The sequence below is a fragment of the Amphibalanus amphitrite genome, unplaced genomic scaffold (assembly GCF_019059575.1).
Source record: "Amphibalanus amphitrite isolate SeventyFive unplaced genomic scaffold, NRLGWU_Aamphi_draft 000453F_arrow, whole genome shotgun sequence".
Classification (NCBI taxonomy): Eukaryota; Metazoa; Arthropoda; class Thecostraca; order Balanomorpha; family Balanidae; genus Amphibalanus; species Amphibalanus amphitrite.
The window spans coordinates 130,096-146,598 of NW_024881947.1; the positions used below are offsets into that span (position 1 = coordinate 130,096).

Genomic DNA, 16,503 nt, shown 5'->3' on the forward strand with positions numbered 1-16,503 from the left:
GAATTCATAACTCCAGTGGGGGTGTTGGCACTAAGCTAAAATGCTAAATAGATGTGATCGTGATGACTGTGTAATATGTATTCTGCTCCCTCGGCTTTTATATCCATAAGCAGCAACAATCTACCCTAATAAATAAATTACTTAATGCCAGCAACAGTAAATGCACGTAATCAATAGTGAAAAGTAAATACCGAAGCGCAACAAGCATGATTCCGACATTCATATGCCGAACACATACACAAATACCAAAATTAAAGACGATCTTCACAGAAAATATAGTGCCCATTCGTTAAGCAATGCAATGCATCGACTTTTTAGTTTTTACAATGCGAATCGTTTCGTCATCAACTTTGTGTTTCAACATGCGATCTTATTTTTCACGTGCGCTGTGCACATTACCCTGCTGTAGTGTCTGTGCACCTATTACGCTGAAGATTTCAGCGAAAGGCGCCTACCAACGCCCTCAACTCGCCAACACCAACGAAAGTGAGTTTACAAGCACTTGACCACCATTCACTGCCCGCCTGGCCACTGGCCTAGGCGCCGATCATGCGTCCGGTAAAGTACTTTTTCAGCTCCTCTCTGCTGATGGCCGAGGCGCTCTCTTCGTCCGGTATCTGCGTCAGCCAGGGGTGGCTGAACAGACGGGACAGACCGAAAGGCAGCCGGTGCCAGTAGGAGAACGGCGGGCCCCAGCTGAAGCAGCTGCTACGGGACAGCGGCGCGCCGTCCGTCCAGTACATCATGTAGAAGTTGCACATCTCGTCTTCGGCCGTCAGACTGCGACAGAGAAACGATGCTGGTAAAATTGTGGTATAAGATACTCGTTAGTTACAGTAAATTGCCAATTTTGCGATGTACCCATGAGTTAAAAACGCCTCCCTCCCTAAGTAATGTGCAACAGCTACTCATTTTATACTCTAATTGGAAATGCATGCTGCACAGTGTTACATTTACAAAGCAATTTGTTGGCCGTTATACTGATCAGCCAAGTAATTGGGATCTGTCACCGGAAAAAATAACATATTTATTTTACTTTGTGGGACTTTGCGCTCATTGCTCACCCGATTTTTGTGAATCGTGACCGGAAATTATTCATCGTGCATCTTGCAGCCTGAAACACGCCAGGAGGTCAACATAGTCCAGCGGCCATTGGTTGGTAAACGATGCACTGCATTTCGCAATTCGCTAGTTTAGGTAGGTCAAAACCATAAACAATGCTATCAACCAGGATCAGACCATGCCCTGCCCATGGTGATGCGTACCACGATGTCGCCGGTGGTGATGGTGACGTTGTCCAGCACCGGGTAGAACATCTGCGGCAGCTGCGGGTTCATCTTGCCGATCAGCGTCCAGCGGTAGCCGTCCGAGCGGCTGTACCGGGCGCGCCAGCCCGACACCACCGTGCCTGCAGAAACATAGCGCTATCGAATGGGACATATGTAGGACAAATGTGTCTATTAATTATACATAAGGAAATCAGACAAAATACGATCACTTTACATAGACATCGCAAATCCCGAATGACAATATCACGATATGTAAGCAGGAGAAAACAATGGGAAAAAAACTGAAGAAAAAAAACACAAACGCTGCAATTATCTTTTCACGATAACGTCAGATGTGACTGGTGAGAAATATCTTTTTAGCATAATAGCAAAACGAGCTATTACAGACGTTTTGTGAGACATTTTTGTCAGACGTTTTGTCAGACGTTTTGTCGGACGTTTTGTCAGACGTTAGAGATGCTGCCACCGTCACGTCACGGCTCACAGTTCCCTGCACACATACCGAGCTGGTGCGTGTGGGTGCGGAAGGCGAACGGGTGCAGGACGGTGTCCTCGGTGATGTCGCAGGCGGTCTCCATGTGCTCCTCCGAGTTGGGGAAGATGTAGCCGCCGGTGCCCATCAGCAGGACGCCCGCTGACTTGGGCTGACTGCAGACGAGCATCAGCTTGTGGTCAGGGAGCAACTCAACACAGCACTGCAAATGTTACATGTGTCTGTACTTCGGGATAGGGCTGTACTGATAATTAATAAATAATTAATAAGTAATTAGTAGCTTAGAGCTTATTAGCACTCTTCAAACAGCGCAAAACGCGACTATCAAACCACAGTTGAGGACGAGTGAGCACATCGGTAACAGCAAAAATATACCTAATAGGTAATGATTCAACGGATTTCACTATTAACAATGCATGCCCATTTCACACGCAGGGAAGTCGGTGCCTGCAGTTTCAGTCGCCGACCGAAACCATTTCGCCGGCGGTGAAAGACTTCCAAGCAAACATGATGTAATGCCGGATACTAACGGATTTGTTGTGTATGTGAGAAACACCCCGGAGTCGTCTTTCGTTTTTCCGTCTGTAAAATAAAGAAACAAGTTAGATGTTTGAATTGATTTAAGTCGTAATAGAACAATGTTTAAATGATCCTACGGAGTTTCGAAGCACTGAATCCATGCAGATGACTTTTATATTAAAACTATAATAACTATATTTAATAACTATGCCTAATTAAAGCCAAAATTCAATTTGATGGACCGCCTAAATATTCTATTAAGTTTGATTGTAACCATTTTCTCTGAGAGGCATGTATATAGGTAAGTGATCAGCAAATAGTTACTATCGTCGTGTACCTAATTCTTTTGTGCTAGATTGCGCAGCGCTCACCTTGGAATAGTGAAACATCAGCATAATGCACTTGTAAGGTCAGGTATTTAACCTTAGTTGCTCCTCCGATCTTGAACGCAACTCCGTCTGGCAGAACGAGTTTTGGGGCGTTTTTGGCCCACGCGTAGATAATCTGTCAAACAACGAGACGTGAAATAAATACAGCCAGATATACTCCGTCAATGCACACCACGTCTACTAATATTCCGTCTGCCTCGAGACACTCTGGTGACCATCTGACCTCTGTTGACCTGCCGCGATCCACCTTGTTGGCGCTAACTTAATCTGGCAATCTGGCCTCTAAACTGCCGTGACCCACCTTGTTCACGCTGTTACGACTGGCTGACCTCGGATGACCTGACCCACCTTGTTGGCGCCGCGGCAGACGGGCCCGGTGCGTTTGTCCGGGTCGCTGATGGCCATATCCCCACAGTTCCACACTTTGTCGTCGGTCCCAGGTCGCTCACAGCCGTACAGCAGCATGTGGTGAGCCGTCTCCATCGTGGCGTTCGGCTCGAAGCTCACTGAAGAGGCGCAGGGCAGGGGAAATGGCACAGATGAAGGGGGTTGTGTCGGGTTATTACCGGTTCGGTGTAGCACTACAGGGGAAATGTAACTGAAAATGACAGCCGATAATGAAATGCGGATATATGTAGCGCCCTAATTAACCCACGCCCCAGTGGCGGTCTCAGCCAACTTCGCCCTAGTGGGGGGGGGGGGGGGGGGGGCATATGTTACCACCCACCTCTAACTCAAAAACTAAGAGGGCTAGAAAGACGCGGTAAAAAGCAGTCGATAGCTCTCAATGCGTACGTTTGAAAATATTTCGGTCATTTTTCACCTTAGAGCAATATTGGGGTCACCAGAGGCAGGGGCGGTCGCAGACTTGGCGTTTGGGGGGGGGGGGCCAACTTGGCAAAGGGGCCCCTGCACTGACCCGGGGGGCCCGGTGCTAGCTTAAAGGGGCCCACGGGCGTAGTGCATGAGTGCAGAAATCCAGCCATGACCGGTGAAGCGGGGGGGGGGGGGGGGTAGGGAGCGGCACCCGAGCGGAGGCTCATTGCCAGCTTTGAGAGTGTACTATGTCGAAAAGGTAAGTTCATTTGGAAGCATTGGTAATGTCAATAATTCACGCAACTGTGAATTGACTACCGCAAGAAGTAAAACCGGCTAACTTAGCCATTTTGAAGATATCGTGCTAAAACTTTTGACAGTGGGTCATCGGTATGTGTTCAATCACATGTGTTCCGTTTCTTATTTTTCACTTGAGCACACAAGTAAGTTTTGAAGACCATGACAGTAGCAAATGCATCGAAAGATGGATAGTAGTGTGCAAAATATCCTGAATTTGTCGTGCTGCATCGAAAGTAGTGTTGATGAGAAAATGGGTTTTATTCCAGATTATTGTGGGTAGAGAATACATTGTCTGCACCCACTGGATAATTATTGTTGGTGCAACTTCACCCACTGCACCCGTGGCTCCTACACTAATAGGCCCATGGATAACGCTTCGGCGATACCTATCGCACAGAGGCTGCAATGTGGCCCTTAGAGTACAGTGTCAGACCCCTAGAGGCCGGCGTTGGACCCAAGGGTCAGCGAAGGGCCTCAAAGGCCCCAGATGGGGCCCCAGAGGCTGATGTGGACCCTCAGAGGCAAATGCGTGACACCCAAAGGTAAGTGTTGGGCCCCCAAAGAACGTAATACGGCCATCAGTGGCCGGTGTAGAGACCTCATAGGCCAGTTGGGGGCATATAGAGGCCAGTTTAGGGCCCTCAGAGACCAGTACAAGACCTGCAAAGGGCAGTTTGAGACCATCAGAGACCGACTTGGGCACTCAGATGCTAATGTGGGTCCTTACAGGCCAGCATGGGGCCCTCAGAGGTTAGCGTGGCCGCCGTGGGGCCCTTAAAGACCGGCAAGGGTCGGCGTTGGACCCCAGAGGCCAGTCTCAAAGACCAAAGATGGGCCCTCAAAGGTGATGCGGGCCCTAAGAGGCCGGCATCGGGTGTTCAGAATCCAGTGTGGGGCCCTCAGAGGCTAATGTGCGCCCTTACAGCCCAGCATGGGGCCCTCAGAGGTCAGAATGGGGCCCGGAAAGACTGGCATGGGCCGGCGTTGGACCCCAGAGGTCAGCAGAGGGCCCTCAAAGGCCAAGATGGGCCCTCAGAGGCCGATGCGGGCCCTTAGAGGCCGGTATCAGGTCTTCAGAATTCAGTGCGGGGCCCATAGAGGCTAATGTATGTCCTTACAGGCCAGCATGGGGCCCTCAGAGGTCAGTGTGGGGCCCTAAAAGACCGGCATGGGCCGGCGTTGGACCCCAGAGGCCAGCGGAGGGCCCTCAAAGGCCAAGATGGGCCCTCAGAGGCCGATGCGGGCCCTTGGAGGCTGGCATTGGGTCTTCAGAATCCAGTGCGGGGGGCCTCAGAGGCTAATGTGGGCCCTTATAGGCTAGCATGGGGCCCTAAGAGGTCAGTGTGGGGCCCTAAAAGACCGGCATAGGCCGGCGTTGGACCCCAGAGACCAGCGGAGGGCCCTCAAAGACCAAGAGGGGCCCTCAGAGGTCGATCCGGGCTCTTAGTGGCCGACATCGGGTCTTCAGAATCCAGTGCGGGGCCCTCAGAGGCAATTAAAGGCTAGTCTTGAGATAGAAATGAGGCCACCAGAGCCTGTGTGAGGCCCTCAGCCGCCGGTTGGGCCCCTGAGACCGGTTTAGGGGCCCTTAACCCTCGCCCGCACATGGGGGGGGGGGTGGTTGCCACCCCCCCCCCGGCAGTCTTTCTGCTCTGCACTCAACATTTTTAGAGCTAGAAGGCTGATTTTTCGTATAGCTGCTCGTCTATCCTTCCTTGATGTCCACTGAAAATTTCAAGTTTCTGTGATTTTTGGTTTCGGAGATATGACCTTGTTTTTCAGGTCATGTCATGACCCAAATGGCCAATTCTCAACATCTTGCGTTTGCCATGGGCCTTGTGAGCTTTTGACACTCTGATTTCGGCCTTTTTTGCCAGTCTTACCTCCCACCTATCATGGAACATGTTGTTCGACGACGTACAGGGGTCAAGGACAGGGTCAAGGTCAACCTAGGTCATCTAAGTTAATTGCGTTTTAGGCAAGCGGAATTTACTTTTTGTGAAGTTTTTTGACTGCATTTTTGGTAAAAGCTTCTCAGATCATGATTTCATGTGATATGGACCCAAAAACAATCGGTGCACACATCAGTATACACATAGACACACACAGACATACAAACACATATAATTGACCTTGACCTAACTTGACCTGAAATGACCTCAGCAGCAAAATTCTGGTCGGATAGTGTGACAAAGAGGTTCTAGCTGGCTTGGCACTAGAAAACAGCATCGTCATCGGTATTTGATAAGCAGCGCACTTGATATCCAACGGTGACCCAAAACAGCAACATTTTTTAGTTTGACCTGACCTGGAAGGTCAATGACTGACCTGAGAAGGTAAAACTGGGTATCATTGGATTCGTCTCTTCCCAAAGAATCTTTTTGGTCTTTACTGCTAAGCTCTATCTCCAACAGGAACGAAATGGCGCGGGGGGGTGGCAACCACCCCCCCATGTGCGTTCTAGGATGGGAAAATGGCATGTGCGGGCGAGGGTTAAAGGCCAGTGGAGGGCCCTCAGAGGTCAACGTGGGTCCTCAGCGGTCAATGTGGGCGCTTGACCGCCACTGAAGGGCCCTCAGAGGTGAGTGTAGTTAGGACCCTCAAAGACCGGTATGGGAGCTGTTAGTAGGACCTCGTGGGTTTCTCGAGCCTCGTGACAATCGAATACGGGCCAGGGCCCCAATACGCACATGGGGGCCCATCGGTTGTTTGGGGGGGGGGGGCCAAATGATATGATGGCCCCCCTGATTTGCCTTTGGGGGGGGGGCATGGCCCTGATGGCCCCCCCCCCCCCTGCGACCGCCACTGACCAGAGGTCATCAAAGGTCAAAATTTGTCAATTGTCATTATATTTTTCAGAAAACATGCCGCTATCTCAGGAACTATGGTAGCTAGAAAAACGCATGAAAGAGCAAACGATAGCTTTTGAACTCTTCTTTTGAAAAGGTCCTTATCAATATTTACCTCAGGTCAACGGTTTAGCCTCCACAGGGCAAAAACTCCAAAAATAGCTGTTTTTACGAAAAGTGTTTTCGATAATAACTTTCGACTACAAAAAGCCACGACATTTCTGTTGCCAGAATCGTGTTTCCCTTGCCGAGACGCGTCGAATGAACTATAATTTGACCTTGAAAGGTCAACTTGAAAATTTGACCTCAGGTCAAGGTCATGACCTGACCGGAAAAGGTCATGTTGCATATCAGTCGATGCGGCTCAACAAGACAAACACAATGAGACCATCCCCAGCGTTCTATCTCTTTCCAATCGCGAGTTATTGGCAAAAAACCTGTTTGTAGCCTCAAATGACCTCGGATGACCTTTCTAGAGGCTATCAGCAAAAATGACACCTTGGTCATCACGAGTGGACTAAATCGTTGTGATTCTGAAATATTTGGACTGTTCCTATGCGTACACACGGATCTAGAGGCATTTTCATTTTTCTCCATTGACTTGTAATGGAAAGGTCACGCCACTGACCTGACTTAGGTCACGGATATAAAAAATCCGAGATATACAAATTGTAGGCGCCCATAACAGCATGCAATCCACCAAGTTTAAAAGCTTTCTGACAAACACTGCAGGCTGGACATGATTGCAAACTTTTTTTTAGGCTTGGTCAGTTAACTTGACCTGGTGACCTGATCTGACATAACCTGGGGTCAAAAATTTCACACATTGTCTAAAATTGATGTACCAAAAGCTACCCCAAGCGGTGCGGCGCTACGCGCCGCGGTTTTTTATTTACGCGCAAAAAAACGCGACAGGGTGGTAACATATGCCCCCCCCCCCCCACTGGGGCGAAGGTTAAAAATGTATCTATTATAGAGCGCCCACTACTCGTATAATCTATTTTCTGTTACATTATACAGGACACGGACTAACTTCCTACTCTAACCCTCGCCGGCACAGGGGGGGGGGGGGGGTTGATGCAACCCCCCTAAGGTTTTTCGCGAATAACTCGCGTAAAAAGCGGCCGATCGCGACGAAACTTTCAGTACCCTCGCATTGATCAATTTTACACCTACCCTGAAAATTTCATGACCCTGACCCCAATGACCTTTGACCTGTGACCTCTTTTCTGTGACCATGTTTGGCCGAAATCGCGGTTCGGCGCATGTCGGCTCGCATTAGCCGCGCGTTTGCAAGCTTTTCGTGGTTTCAAACGTTCAAACATGTGATTTGATGTTGCCCCCATGCATTAGGGTGGGTGTCAAGGTCACCTGAAGGTCAGGTCAGGTCATTGACCTTTGGTGACCTCGGGTGACCTCGGTTCACCTTTTCGAGTTTTACATGTTTCTAGGCTAGTTTTTGGAGCTGAATTCGAATTTAGCAACCATTTGAACATTTACGAAGAAGTTTTGGTGCCTTCGTAACATGTTACGAAGCTGTCCGAGGCGGTTGACACGTATTACGAATACCCGTCACAACCCCTACCGGTTGACCTGACCTGACCTGACCCGACCTGGTCTAAATGCTTAAAGACATCATCTCTGATCAAAACTAACACGATATTCGTGATCAGCACCCCGGAAAACCACATAGCAGCCACACTTTACGACTTTCTAACAGGTCCCGATTTTCCCGGTTTTCGGGTCATTGACCTGACCTGGAAGGTCACCCGATGACCTAGGACCTTAAAATTGGGTATCATCGGCTTCCTCTCGTGACGGGCAACACGCTCGTTTTTTTTTTGCGAAGCTCTAGCTCGATCAGGGGCCAAACGCGAAGGGGGTTCGTACCAACCCCCCCCCCCTTGTGCCGTCGAAGGACTCAAAATGGCTTGTGCCGGCGAGGGCTAACGTAAGTAACTGGGAAGCACTGCCGGCGAGGGCTAACGTAAGTAACTGGGAAGCGCATCAGTATGACCAACATAAGGTCGTCAGCGAAAGGCACGCAGCATAATCAGTAGTGTTTACGCTCGCACCGGTCCGTCCTCTTTTTAAAACACGAAGCTAGTGGCATGGCGGCAAAACCGTCACCGCTGGCTGTCGTCAGAGCCTGCCTTTGTGCCTGTGTTTGCAGGTGTCTGTCAAATTACCTTAGACCGCAGTGCCCCGGTTACACGGTGTCTGGGCACGAGCGTGACCTGCGTTCTGCCGCTGGTTACAAAAGCAGGACAGTGGATTCGGAACACGGGCAGCGAACGTCGTACTCGTATGGTGAGCGAATGCGAGCTTTACAACCTGTCTGCATGGTACGCTACACCAGGCTGACTAAGCATTTTGTGGGTGGAACTGCGTACTTTATTTTACTTGTCTATTGATACTCAGCATCAGGGCTTTACATCAGCCATCAGAGGCATTACATTCAATCTAATTCAAATGTTCAGGTAAAATTTTGGAATTCAACAGATGAGCAGTTTGTTGTAGTGTTCACTGTTCAGTACTGCATCCCCGTTTATTCAATATTCAACTCGGTAAATTATGGTACATCTGACCAACTGCTCCACAATAAAATACCATCTACGCATAATTCACACCACCGCGCTGCACCGGGTCAGGTCAGTCTAGTAAACCTCTCAGGTTCCGTCCCGTTCAACCGACGCGCGGTTCCGCTCTAATGACTCAACCGCACTGTCAGGGCGGCGGAGCGCGGCGCAGCTGGCGCGGATGTGGCGCAGGGCGACAATCGTGACGCGCCGCTTTCGTCGCACCGTGTCAGCTGCTCGTCTCCGGTCCCGTTAGACGGCAAACGTTCGAGGGGGAGGGCGGGGGCGCCTTACTTCGGCGTCCCAATGCAAGGCGGCGTGTAAAAGTGCAAACATGAACTAGTTTACGCGCACAGAAAAGAGTCGTTCACGGTGGCGCGCCGTACTAAAACGGCTATAGGATGTTAACATCGATAGGCTCCATTGATAAAACGTCTATAATAAACCTTATATTGATATTTTTCTAAGCGATTAGTTTTGATTGGCAATGCACTTGCAATGTTGCAATCACTAAAGCGATTTATATTTAGCATAGACTACTGATATGGAGACTGGAGTAGTGTGTGATTGTAGCATTAGACTTACCTACATATTGGTCGTTGTTTTGGTCCAGCTTCAACGAAATACAGAAGTACGTTTCCGGCTGCAAATAATAGTGTCATCGTTAGCTGTAGGTATTTTAGACTTTAGTGTGCTTTTAGCGTTAACCGCTTATCTATATACCGTTGAGCTCCAGCTGCTCTGCGCTCAACGGTTTTTCCCAATATTTTGTATCGTTTTACTCAGCATAGAGCACTACCAATGTAGTTTTCCTTTGTAAAACTGCAAGTAATCGAGTCAGCATTTCATACGGTCATCAGATCATCGCGAATGATTAGCAGCAATCCGGAACGGGAAGACGACGACACACCGATTTGGCGTGGCGCATTTAATTCAGACATTGCTCCTAATGCCTGTGACTAATGGTGCAAATTGCAGAGTATGGGGGTCTTACAGTAGGCGTACCACGTGTGGTCGGATTATATGTAGTTTATTACCTATGGTGAGATGTTCTGTTACCTACCCGGAGGACGAAAGTCGTCACAAGCAATGCATTCAGCATGTGCAACGGAGCATGAGCTACGCAGATATGGTGATAGGTTCATAATCAAAGAAAACGTTGGAATGCTAGAGCTTTGATCTGTTTTAGAACATCACTTTGTATCCGAGAGACAATTTGTGGTAGCGGCTTATCATTTGTATGATACATACGGTAGTCGGTACACACAAAGCTGTGAACACTTGTTGATATGCATAACTACCTATTGCTCGTTAAGAAGCCTAACATTGGAACTGTTATAGCCTCGAGCGCATTAGGAAAGGTTCCTGTTCGCTGTGATTGAAATAACTTATTACTTCTGATAGTTATGCCTATATGTGCGTCTGTTACCATGTCACCATGCATCAAACCGGCGCATTTCACACGTCCCGCGCTGGCGCCTTCCATCGGAGGAGCTCACTGAGCCGTGTCCATTCCATGGTGTGCGTCTGAAGGGCGGCAGCGGAACGGTGTGATTAATGGCGACTAAACGGTCACTGCGGGCCGGCACACCGTTTGGTCTGGTGGCTGGGAGCTGCCGGTCCGTGCCGGGAGGTGTTGTAGGGGGGGGGGGATTATTTAGTGCTGGAGCCCGCTTGGGCATGGTGACTGCTGAAAGCGTTACATTTGATTGCAAATGTTGCTTGATTCTGGTTGTAGTTTTACAACACCATTCAACGTTGCATGTTTTATAGCATTGGTAGGAACTTAGTTCAGGCAAAGACGCATACCAGCACGTTTCGCCAGGCGTCACAATGAACGAAACGTATGCTCAGGGTTCATTCACGATCGAATAATTATCTTATTGATCGCTACTGGTGAGTGTGATGCCGATGAAGAAAACAAACATTATCACATACAATTCTGATAAGCAGCATTGAGTAAGAAAAAGATCGTCTGTGAATCATGAATGTTTCGTCATCAAAACCACCTTATTTGGTCGATACGGTGTTGATAAGTAAAAAATGCTTTCTTAAAAATAATGAAGGTACCTATTATTCCAGTTTTTACCTTTGAGAACACACAAGTCAACAAATGACCTAAGTAGCTAAGCTATATCGAATTATCTTTACATGAAACAAAATAACCGTTTACGACTAATCTTCGAAAATTGAGCGGTCCCATCGGAAGAGCTGTGGCGGATCTGGTGAAATGGACGTTCTGTGAAAAGGAGCGTTAGCTTGATAAAATAAAAATTAGTACATTGATCCCTACGCATCTCATGCTTGTTACGCACACAGTAAATATACCTACGCTCAGGGGTGTAACTTTTGCTTTTGAGATGGGGGTGCACTTGGTGATGGGGGCGACCTTCAATGAGGATAGGGGTGCTTCCATAGATGGTGCATATCTCTCAACTGGCCTGCACACAGGATTTTTGAACGGGGGGGCACGACCTGCAAATAGGGGCCCTCCACCGAAGGGCCCCAGGCCCCAGCCGATAAAGTTCCCCAACGCGATTATATTTCGGTTGACTTGAAACTTAGCTTCTGTCTATACATGATAAAACAATTACTTCAAAACCCGTTCAATTTTCAAAGCATTTAATGTTCCATTTTTGTTTACGCAGCATGTTTCATTCAAATACGATTCAGTGAGTAGTTATTACCATCTTAACAATCACGTAAAATATTCGATTGATAAGCGTGGATGCAAGGCCCTCAGAAATCAGCGCGGGTAGCGCCTAAAGGCCGCCCCACACTGGACCTCGCATGCGGGTTGCGAGTTTTTGGTTTTTCGGGTTTCTTCAAAATCAAATAATACAATCTAAGCTGAGTGACCCACACTACCATGTAACAAGCGAGTCTGCATGTTTTTAGCTTGCGAGCCACCTTACATCGCATTCCAGAAGCTCGTTTTAAGTCAACTTTCGATTTTCCTCGCAGCGAGGTCTGCGAGTTCTGCGAGGCTTGCGGGTTTTTCGTTGGAGTCGAATTTTGGTTCGTTGCGCTGGTATTGTGACTATATGTAATTTTCTGAAGGTGCACTGGCTTCACTGTATTCATGAAGTTACCATAAGGGAACGACCTAATCACTCTATGAATTAGTACCAGTAAAACGCCTTTTGGGCGAAGAACGAGCGAGCGAGATAGTGAGCCCTGCACGTGTAGAAGGGCGAGAGGGTACTTTCAACGGGCTTGTGCAAAGCACCCTTCTAACCGGTCGCTAGCGGTGTACCAAATTTGAACGCAATCGGCCCAGCCGTTCCTGAGATCTGGAAGCGGCATTCTGCACGTGCGCACGTGCAAATGGGGTCCAAAATGACTTTTGCACGGCACCCTACTAACCGGTCCCAAACCGTGTACCAAATTTGAGCGCAATCGGCCCAGCCGTTCTCGAGATCTGGAAACGCCCCCTGCACGTGCGCACGTGCAGTAGCACCCTAACCGCAACACATGGGAATGCATTTCCTGGTGGGTGCCTACCTGTATGCCAAGTTTCAGCGAAATCGCCCAAGTAATCACCGAGTTACTGAAATGAGAACAAATTTGGCACCTCTTATTGTTGTATTTTGCACGTGCAGTGGAGGTCACTCACATAGATGAAGAGTATCCGACCTTTGGTAGAAGGGATGCAGCTACCCTATAAAAATGACCGCAAGACAATCGCTCAAGCTGCTGCTGAGATATGGGCCTCTCAAAATCATTACTTTTGCAAAACTGCTTGAACACCGTTGACTTTTCACGTGGCACGTGCAACGGCGGTCACTGAGATGTATCAAAAGTAGTCAATTTCGGGGTAGAAGGGATGGGGCTACCCAGCAAAAAAGACCGCAGGCCATTCGGTCCAGCGGTTGCTGAGTTATAAGCCTCTCAAAAGCGTTACAGGCCGGGCCGGGCCGGGCCGGGCCGGGCCGGGCCGCTCATACTGAGATTTTTCCGTTATATTGAAAAGACTTCGCTTCGCTCGCTGCGCTCGCTCGTAATTATGCCCGCAAACTCAAAACCCGCAAACCCGCAACCCGCATGCGAGTTTCAGTGTGGGGCGGCCTTAACTGCCGGCCGGCCGACCGACCCCGGCTAGCTAGAAGCGGCGGCTAGTCACGGGTTGGCCCGGATGTGTATGAGCGGGGCAGCACCCCCTTTGTCAATTCGCGTATTTATTTAGGCACATCGGCATGAAAAGTCATTACAATGATTCGTAGCGAGATCACAAACCAGATATTTAACTTTTTTCTCACTTTTATACCACATACTACAAAGACACAATTTTCAGGCGGCATGCCCACTTTCCTAATAGTACCAGTCGTAACAGATATTCAGGAAGCCCGTACCTATCCGGCGGCCCCGATCACCCACCTCTCGCTGTTCGGTGGCGTGCGAGGGACCCACGGCGACCGCGCACCTCACCGACAAAGCAGCACTGTCACAACGAAGAAGCCCTCAAAGGGCCCGAAGATCCAAAGGCCCTTTGAGGCCTTCTTAGCGCCATTTGACGCCAGCTGAGGGCCATTTGATGTCAGCTGAGGACCCTTTGAGGCCTTCGGAGGCGTTTGACGCCGGTGCAGGGCCCATTGGCGCCTTTTAAGGCCTTCTGAGGGCCCTTTGAAGCAAGTTGAAGGCCTTTGGGGCCTTTTGAAAGTTGTTGAAATTTGACATCTATCACCTTCCCCTTGACTGCGCTGGACATTGTATGACCTCATTTGGGCCTGTGGGGTCCGAGATGGGCCCTCCTGGTCTTTTTAATCGACATTTCAGCTCATTTTAGACAGTCTTCAGCGGTTTTAAGATTAGGGGCCCATTTGAGAACCATTTGAGATGGGTCCCAATTCGAATGGGGGGGAGGGCATGGGCCCGTGTGCCCTCCCCCCCCCCCCTTGTGTGCGCCTTTGTCTCTCAATTTCGGTAACATGCTTTGTTGGTATATTTCGAAATTGAGACTTAAGAGTGATCACCATTTTGTGTTCCTCCGATTTAGTTTGAGTCTGATGTTGCAAATGGGATTGCAGTTCATTTATATTAACCCAAGGCCCTCTAACCGGCGCACCGATAAACGGATGTCGAGGCTTCTACTTGTAGGTACAAGAACTTTTGAAATAAAATGAATTTTTTTTCATGCACAATTTTAATTGTATGAACACTAAACACCCCAATGTTAGAGTCCAATGGTACAATGTTGGGTATTACGAAATGACATTAAATTCGTTTGCACGAATATCAATCAATCAATTGAAATTATAACGAAATTGCATTTCACTTTTTATTCCAACCTTTTATAGAATCGGGGTGCCCTTTTTATTCTCGGCGACTGGCGACACCCACTTTTGCTGCCATCACCTTTTTTAGGTATTGGGCGCCTTTCTACTGCTGGGGTCGCCTCTCTCTCTCTCTCTTGCTGAGGTCACCCCTCTTCTGCTCGGTGGGACTTACTTCTGATGGGCGCTCCTCCTCTGCTGGGGTCTCACTTTTGTGCTGGAGTCTGACATTTCCCTTCCCGGGTATGCCCTATTTTTGCTAGAGGCGTCCCTTTTCTGCTGGGCGAGCCCAACTTCTGCTTAAGTCGCTCGACCTTTTCTACTAAGGGCGCCCTTCTTGTGCTCGGCGAGCCCAACCGCCGCTTGAGGTGTCCCATTTTTATTGGATGCGCCCCCTTCTGCGGGCGGCGCCCCTCTTTTGCGGGGCTGTCCCTCTTCTGCTGGAGGCGCCCATCTTCTGGTGGCGGCGCCCCTCTTCTGGTGGAACCGCCCCTCTTCTGGGGGTGCGAACTCTTCTGCTAGAGCGCGCCTCTTCTGCTCGGTCAGCTCAACTTCTGCTGAATGTGCTCGGCTATGTCTGTTGGGGGCATTGCTCTTTTGTTGGGGGAGCCCCTGTTCTGCTGGGGATGCCCCACTTCCGCCGGGGCCGCTGGGGACGCCCCACCTTTGCTAGGGGCGCCCCCGGCCCCACTGCTGCTAGACAAACCCAACTTTTGCTCCAGGTGCCCCTTTTGTATTGGGGCGCCTCTCTTCTTTAGGCATCCCTCTCCTGGTAGGGCACCCTTTCTGCTGGGCCCTATGCTGGGGGTAATCCTCTTCTGCTGGGGCGCCCCACTACTGCTGGACGAGCCCAACTTTTGCCTGAGGTGCCCCATTTATATTGGAGTGTCTCTCTTCTGCTGGAAGCATCCCTCTTCTGGTGGAGCGCCCCCTTTCTGCTGGGGAGCCATTCTTGTGCTGAGGGCACTCCTTTTCTGCTGGGGGCATCTCTTTTCTGGTGGGGCGCCCCCTTTCTGCTGGGGTGCCCTTCTTCTGGTGAGGCGCCCCTTTCTGCTGGGGTCGCCCGTGTTCTACTGAGGGCTCTCTTCCACTGGGCGAACCCAAGTTCTGCTTGAGGTGCCTCATTCCTACTGGGGGCGCCTCTCCTCCGCTGGGGCGCCAGTCTTATGCCTGACGATCCCAACCTACGTTGGAGGTGCCCCAGTTCTGCCTCGGGCGCTCCACTTTTGCTGAGAAAGTCCTGTTCTTGCCGGGGTGCCCCTTTCACCCATTTTTGGGGAACGATGCGACTGGACGCTTCCCATGCCCGCAAGAGCACGACGCCGTTCACGAGACGGAATGTAGCCGGGAAATCACCCTCGCCATCTGCTCAAGAGCTTATCGGTGTCGGGTGGCGTCTGGGGCGCCGCTTAGCCTATGGGGGTGCACTTTGACGTGATGGGGGTGCACTTTCAGGGGATGGGGGTGCACCTGCACCCCCATACATATAGAAAGTTACACCGCTGCGGCTACGCTAAACCCGGTCTCCACTCTGCTGGCACAAAGCGACACTGAACTATGCAACTCACGTGCGGCGGCAGAACCTTCGGCATCAGCAGGGTGAGGCGCTCCGTCTCCAGCGCCGGCACCAGGATCGGCAGGCTCACCACCATCACCACCACCATCAGCAGTGGTGATGGTGATGGTGCCCACAGCTGAGTACGCGCCAACTTCATGGCAGTCAGGACGAGCACCCCTCCTATACCGACGGCAGCTACACACGGTCTGACGAGACTGACTATGAGGATAGCGGTTTCTTTCCGCTGCGCGCCCCGAGCCGTTCTGGTGCTGTTAGAGCCGCCAGTCATAGGCGTACCTACATGACTTGGGTAAGTGACGTCACGTCACAGTCCATGCCGTGACGTCATCGGTGTGGGTAACATGACATACAAATGTTCGATTCAGCATTTTCGGCGTGTCCGATGCGATTTCTCACCAGTGGATGCGATTCATCCGT

General features: G+C 50.0%; 1 protein-coding gene across 1 annotated transcript; it reads right to left on the bottom strand.

Annotated features, from left to right (window-relative positions):
- Positions 1 to 3: 3 nt before the first annotated feature.
- Positions 4 to 16,222, bottom strand: LOC122391754 (peptidylglycine alpha-hydroxylating monooxygenase-like). Its single transcript, XM_043385980.1, has 9 exons — positions 16,076 to 16,222; positions 9,820 to 9,877; positions 3,039 to 3,196; positions 2,673 to 2,805; positions 2,313 to 2,364; positions 1,792 to 1,937; positions 1,266 to 1,408; positions 1,065 to 1,114; positions 4 to 780 (listed from the first exon to the last, which is right to left on the bottom strand). Exons 1-9 carry the CDS (start codon positions 16,220 to 16,222, stop codon positions 537 to 539), a joined length of 1,131 nt encoding a protein of 376 aa, XP_043241915.1. The 3' UTR covers positions 4 to 536.
- Positions 16,223 to 16,503: the final 281 nt, after the last annotated feature.

Excerpts from the sequence above, each read along its gene's own strand:
- LOC122391754 (XM_043385980.1), bottom strand. The coding sequence starts at position 16,222 with ATGAAGTTGGCGCGTACTCAGCTGTGGGCACCATCACCATCACCACTG. Across the intron at positions 1,409-1,791 it reads CACCCACACGCACCAGCTCG|GCACGGTGGTGTCGGGCTGG; the intron begins GTATGTGTGCAG and ends ATGTTTCTGCAG. Across the intron at positions 1,115-1,265 it reads TCACCACCGGCGACATCGTG|GCTGCAAGATGCACGATGAA; the intron begins GTACGCATCACC and ends GGCGTGTTTCAG.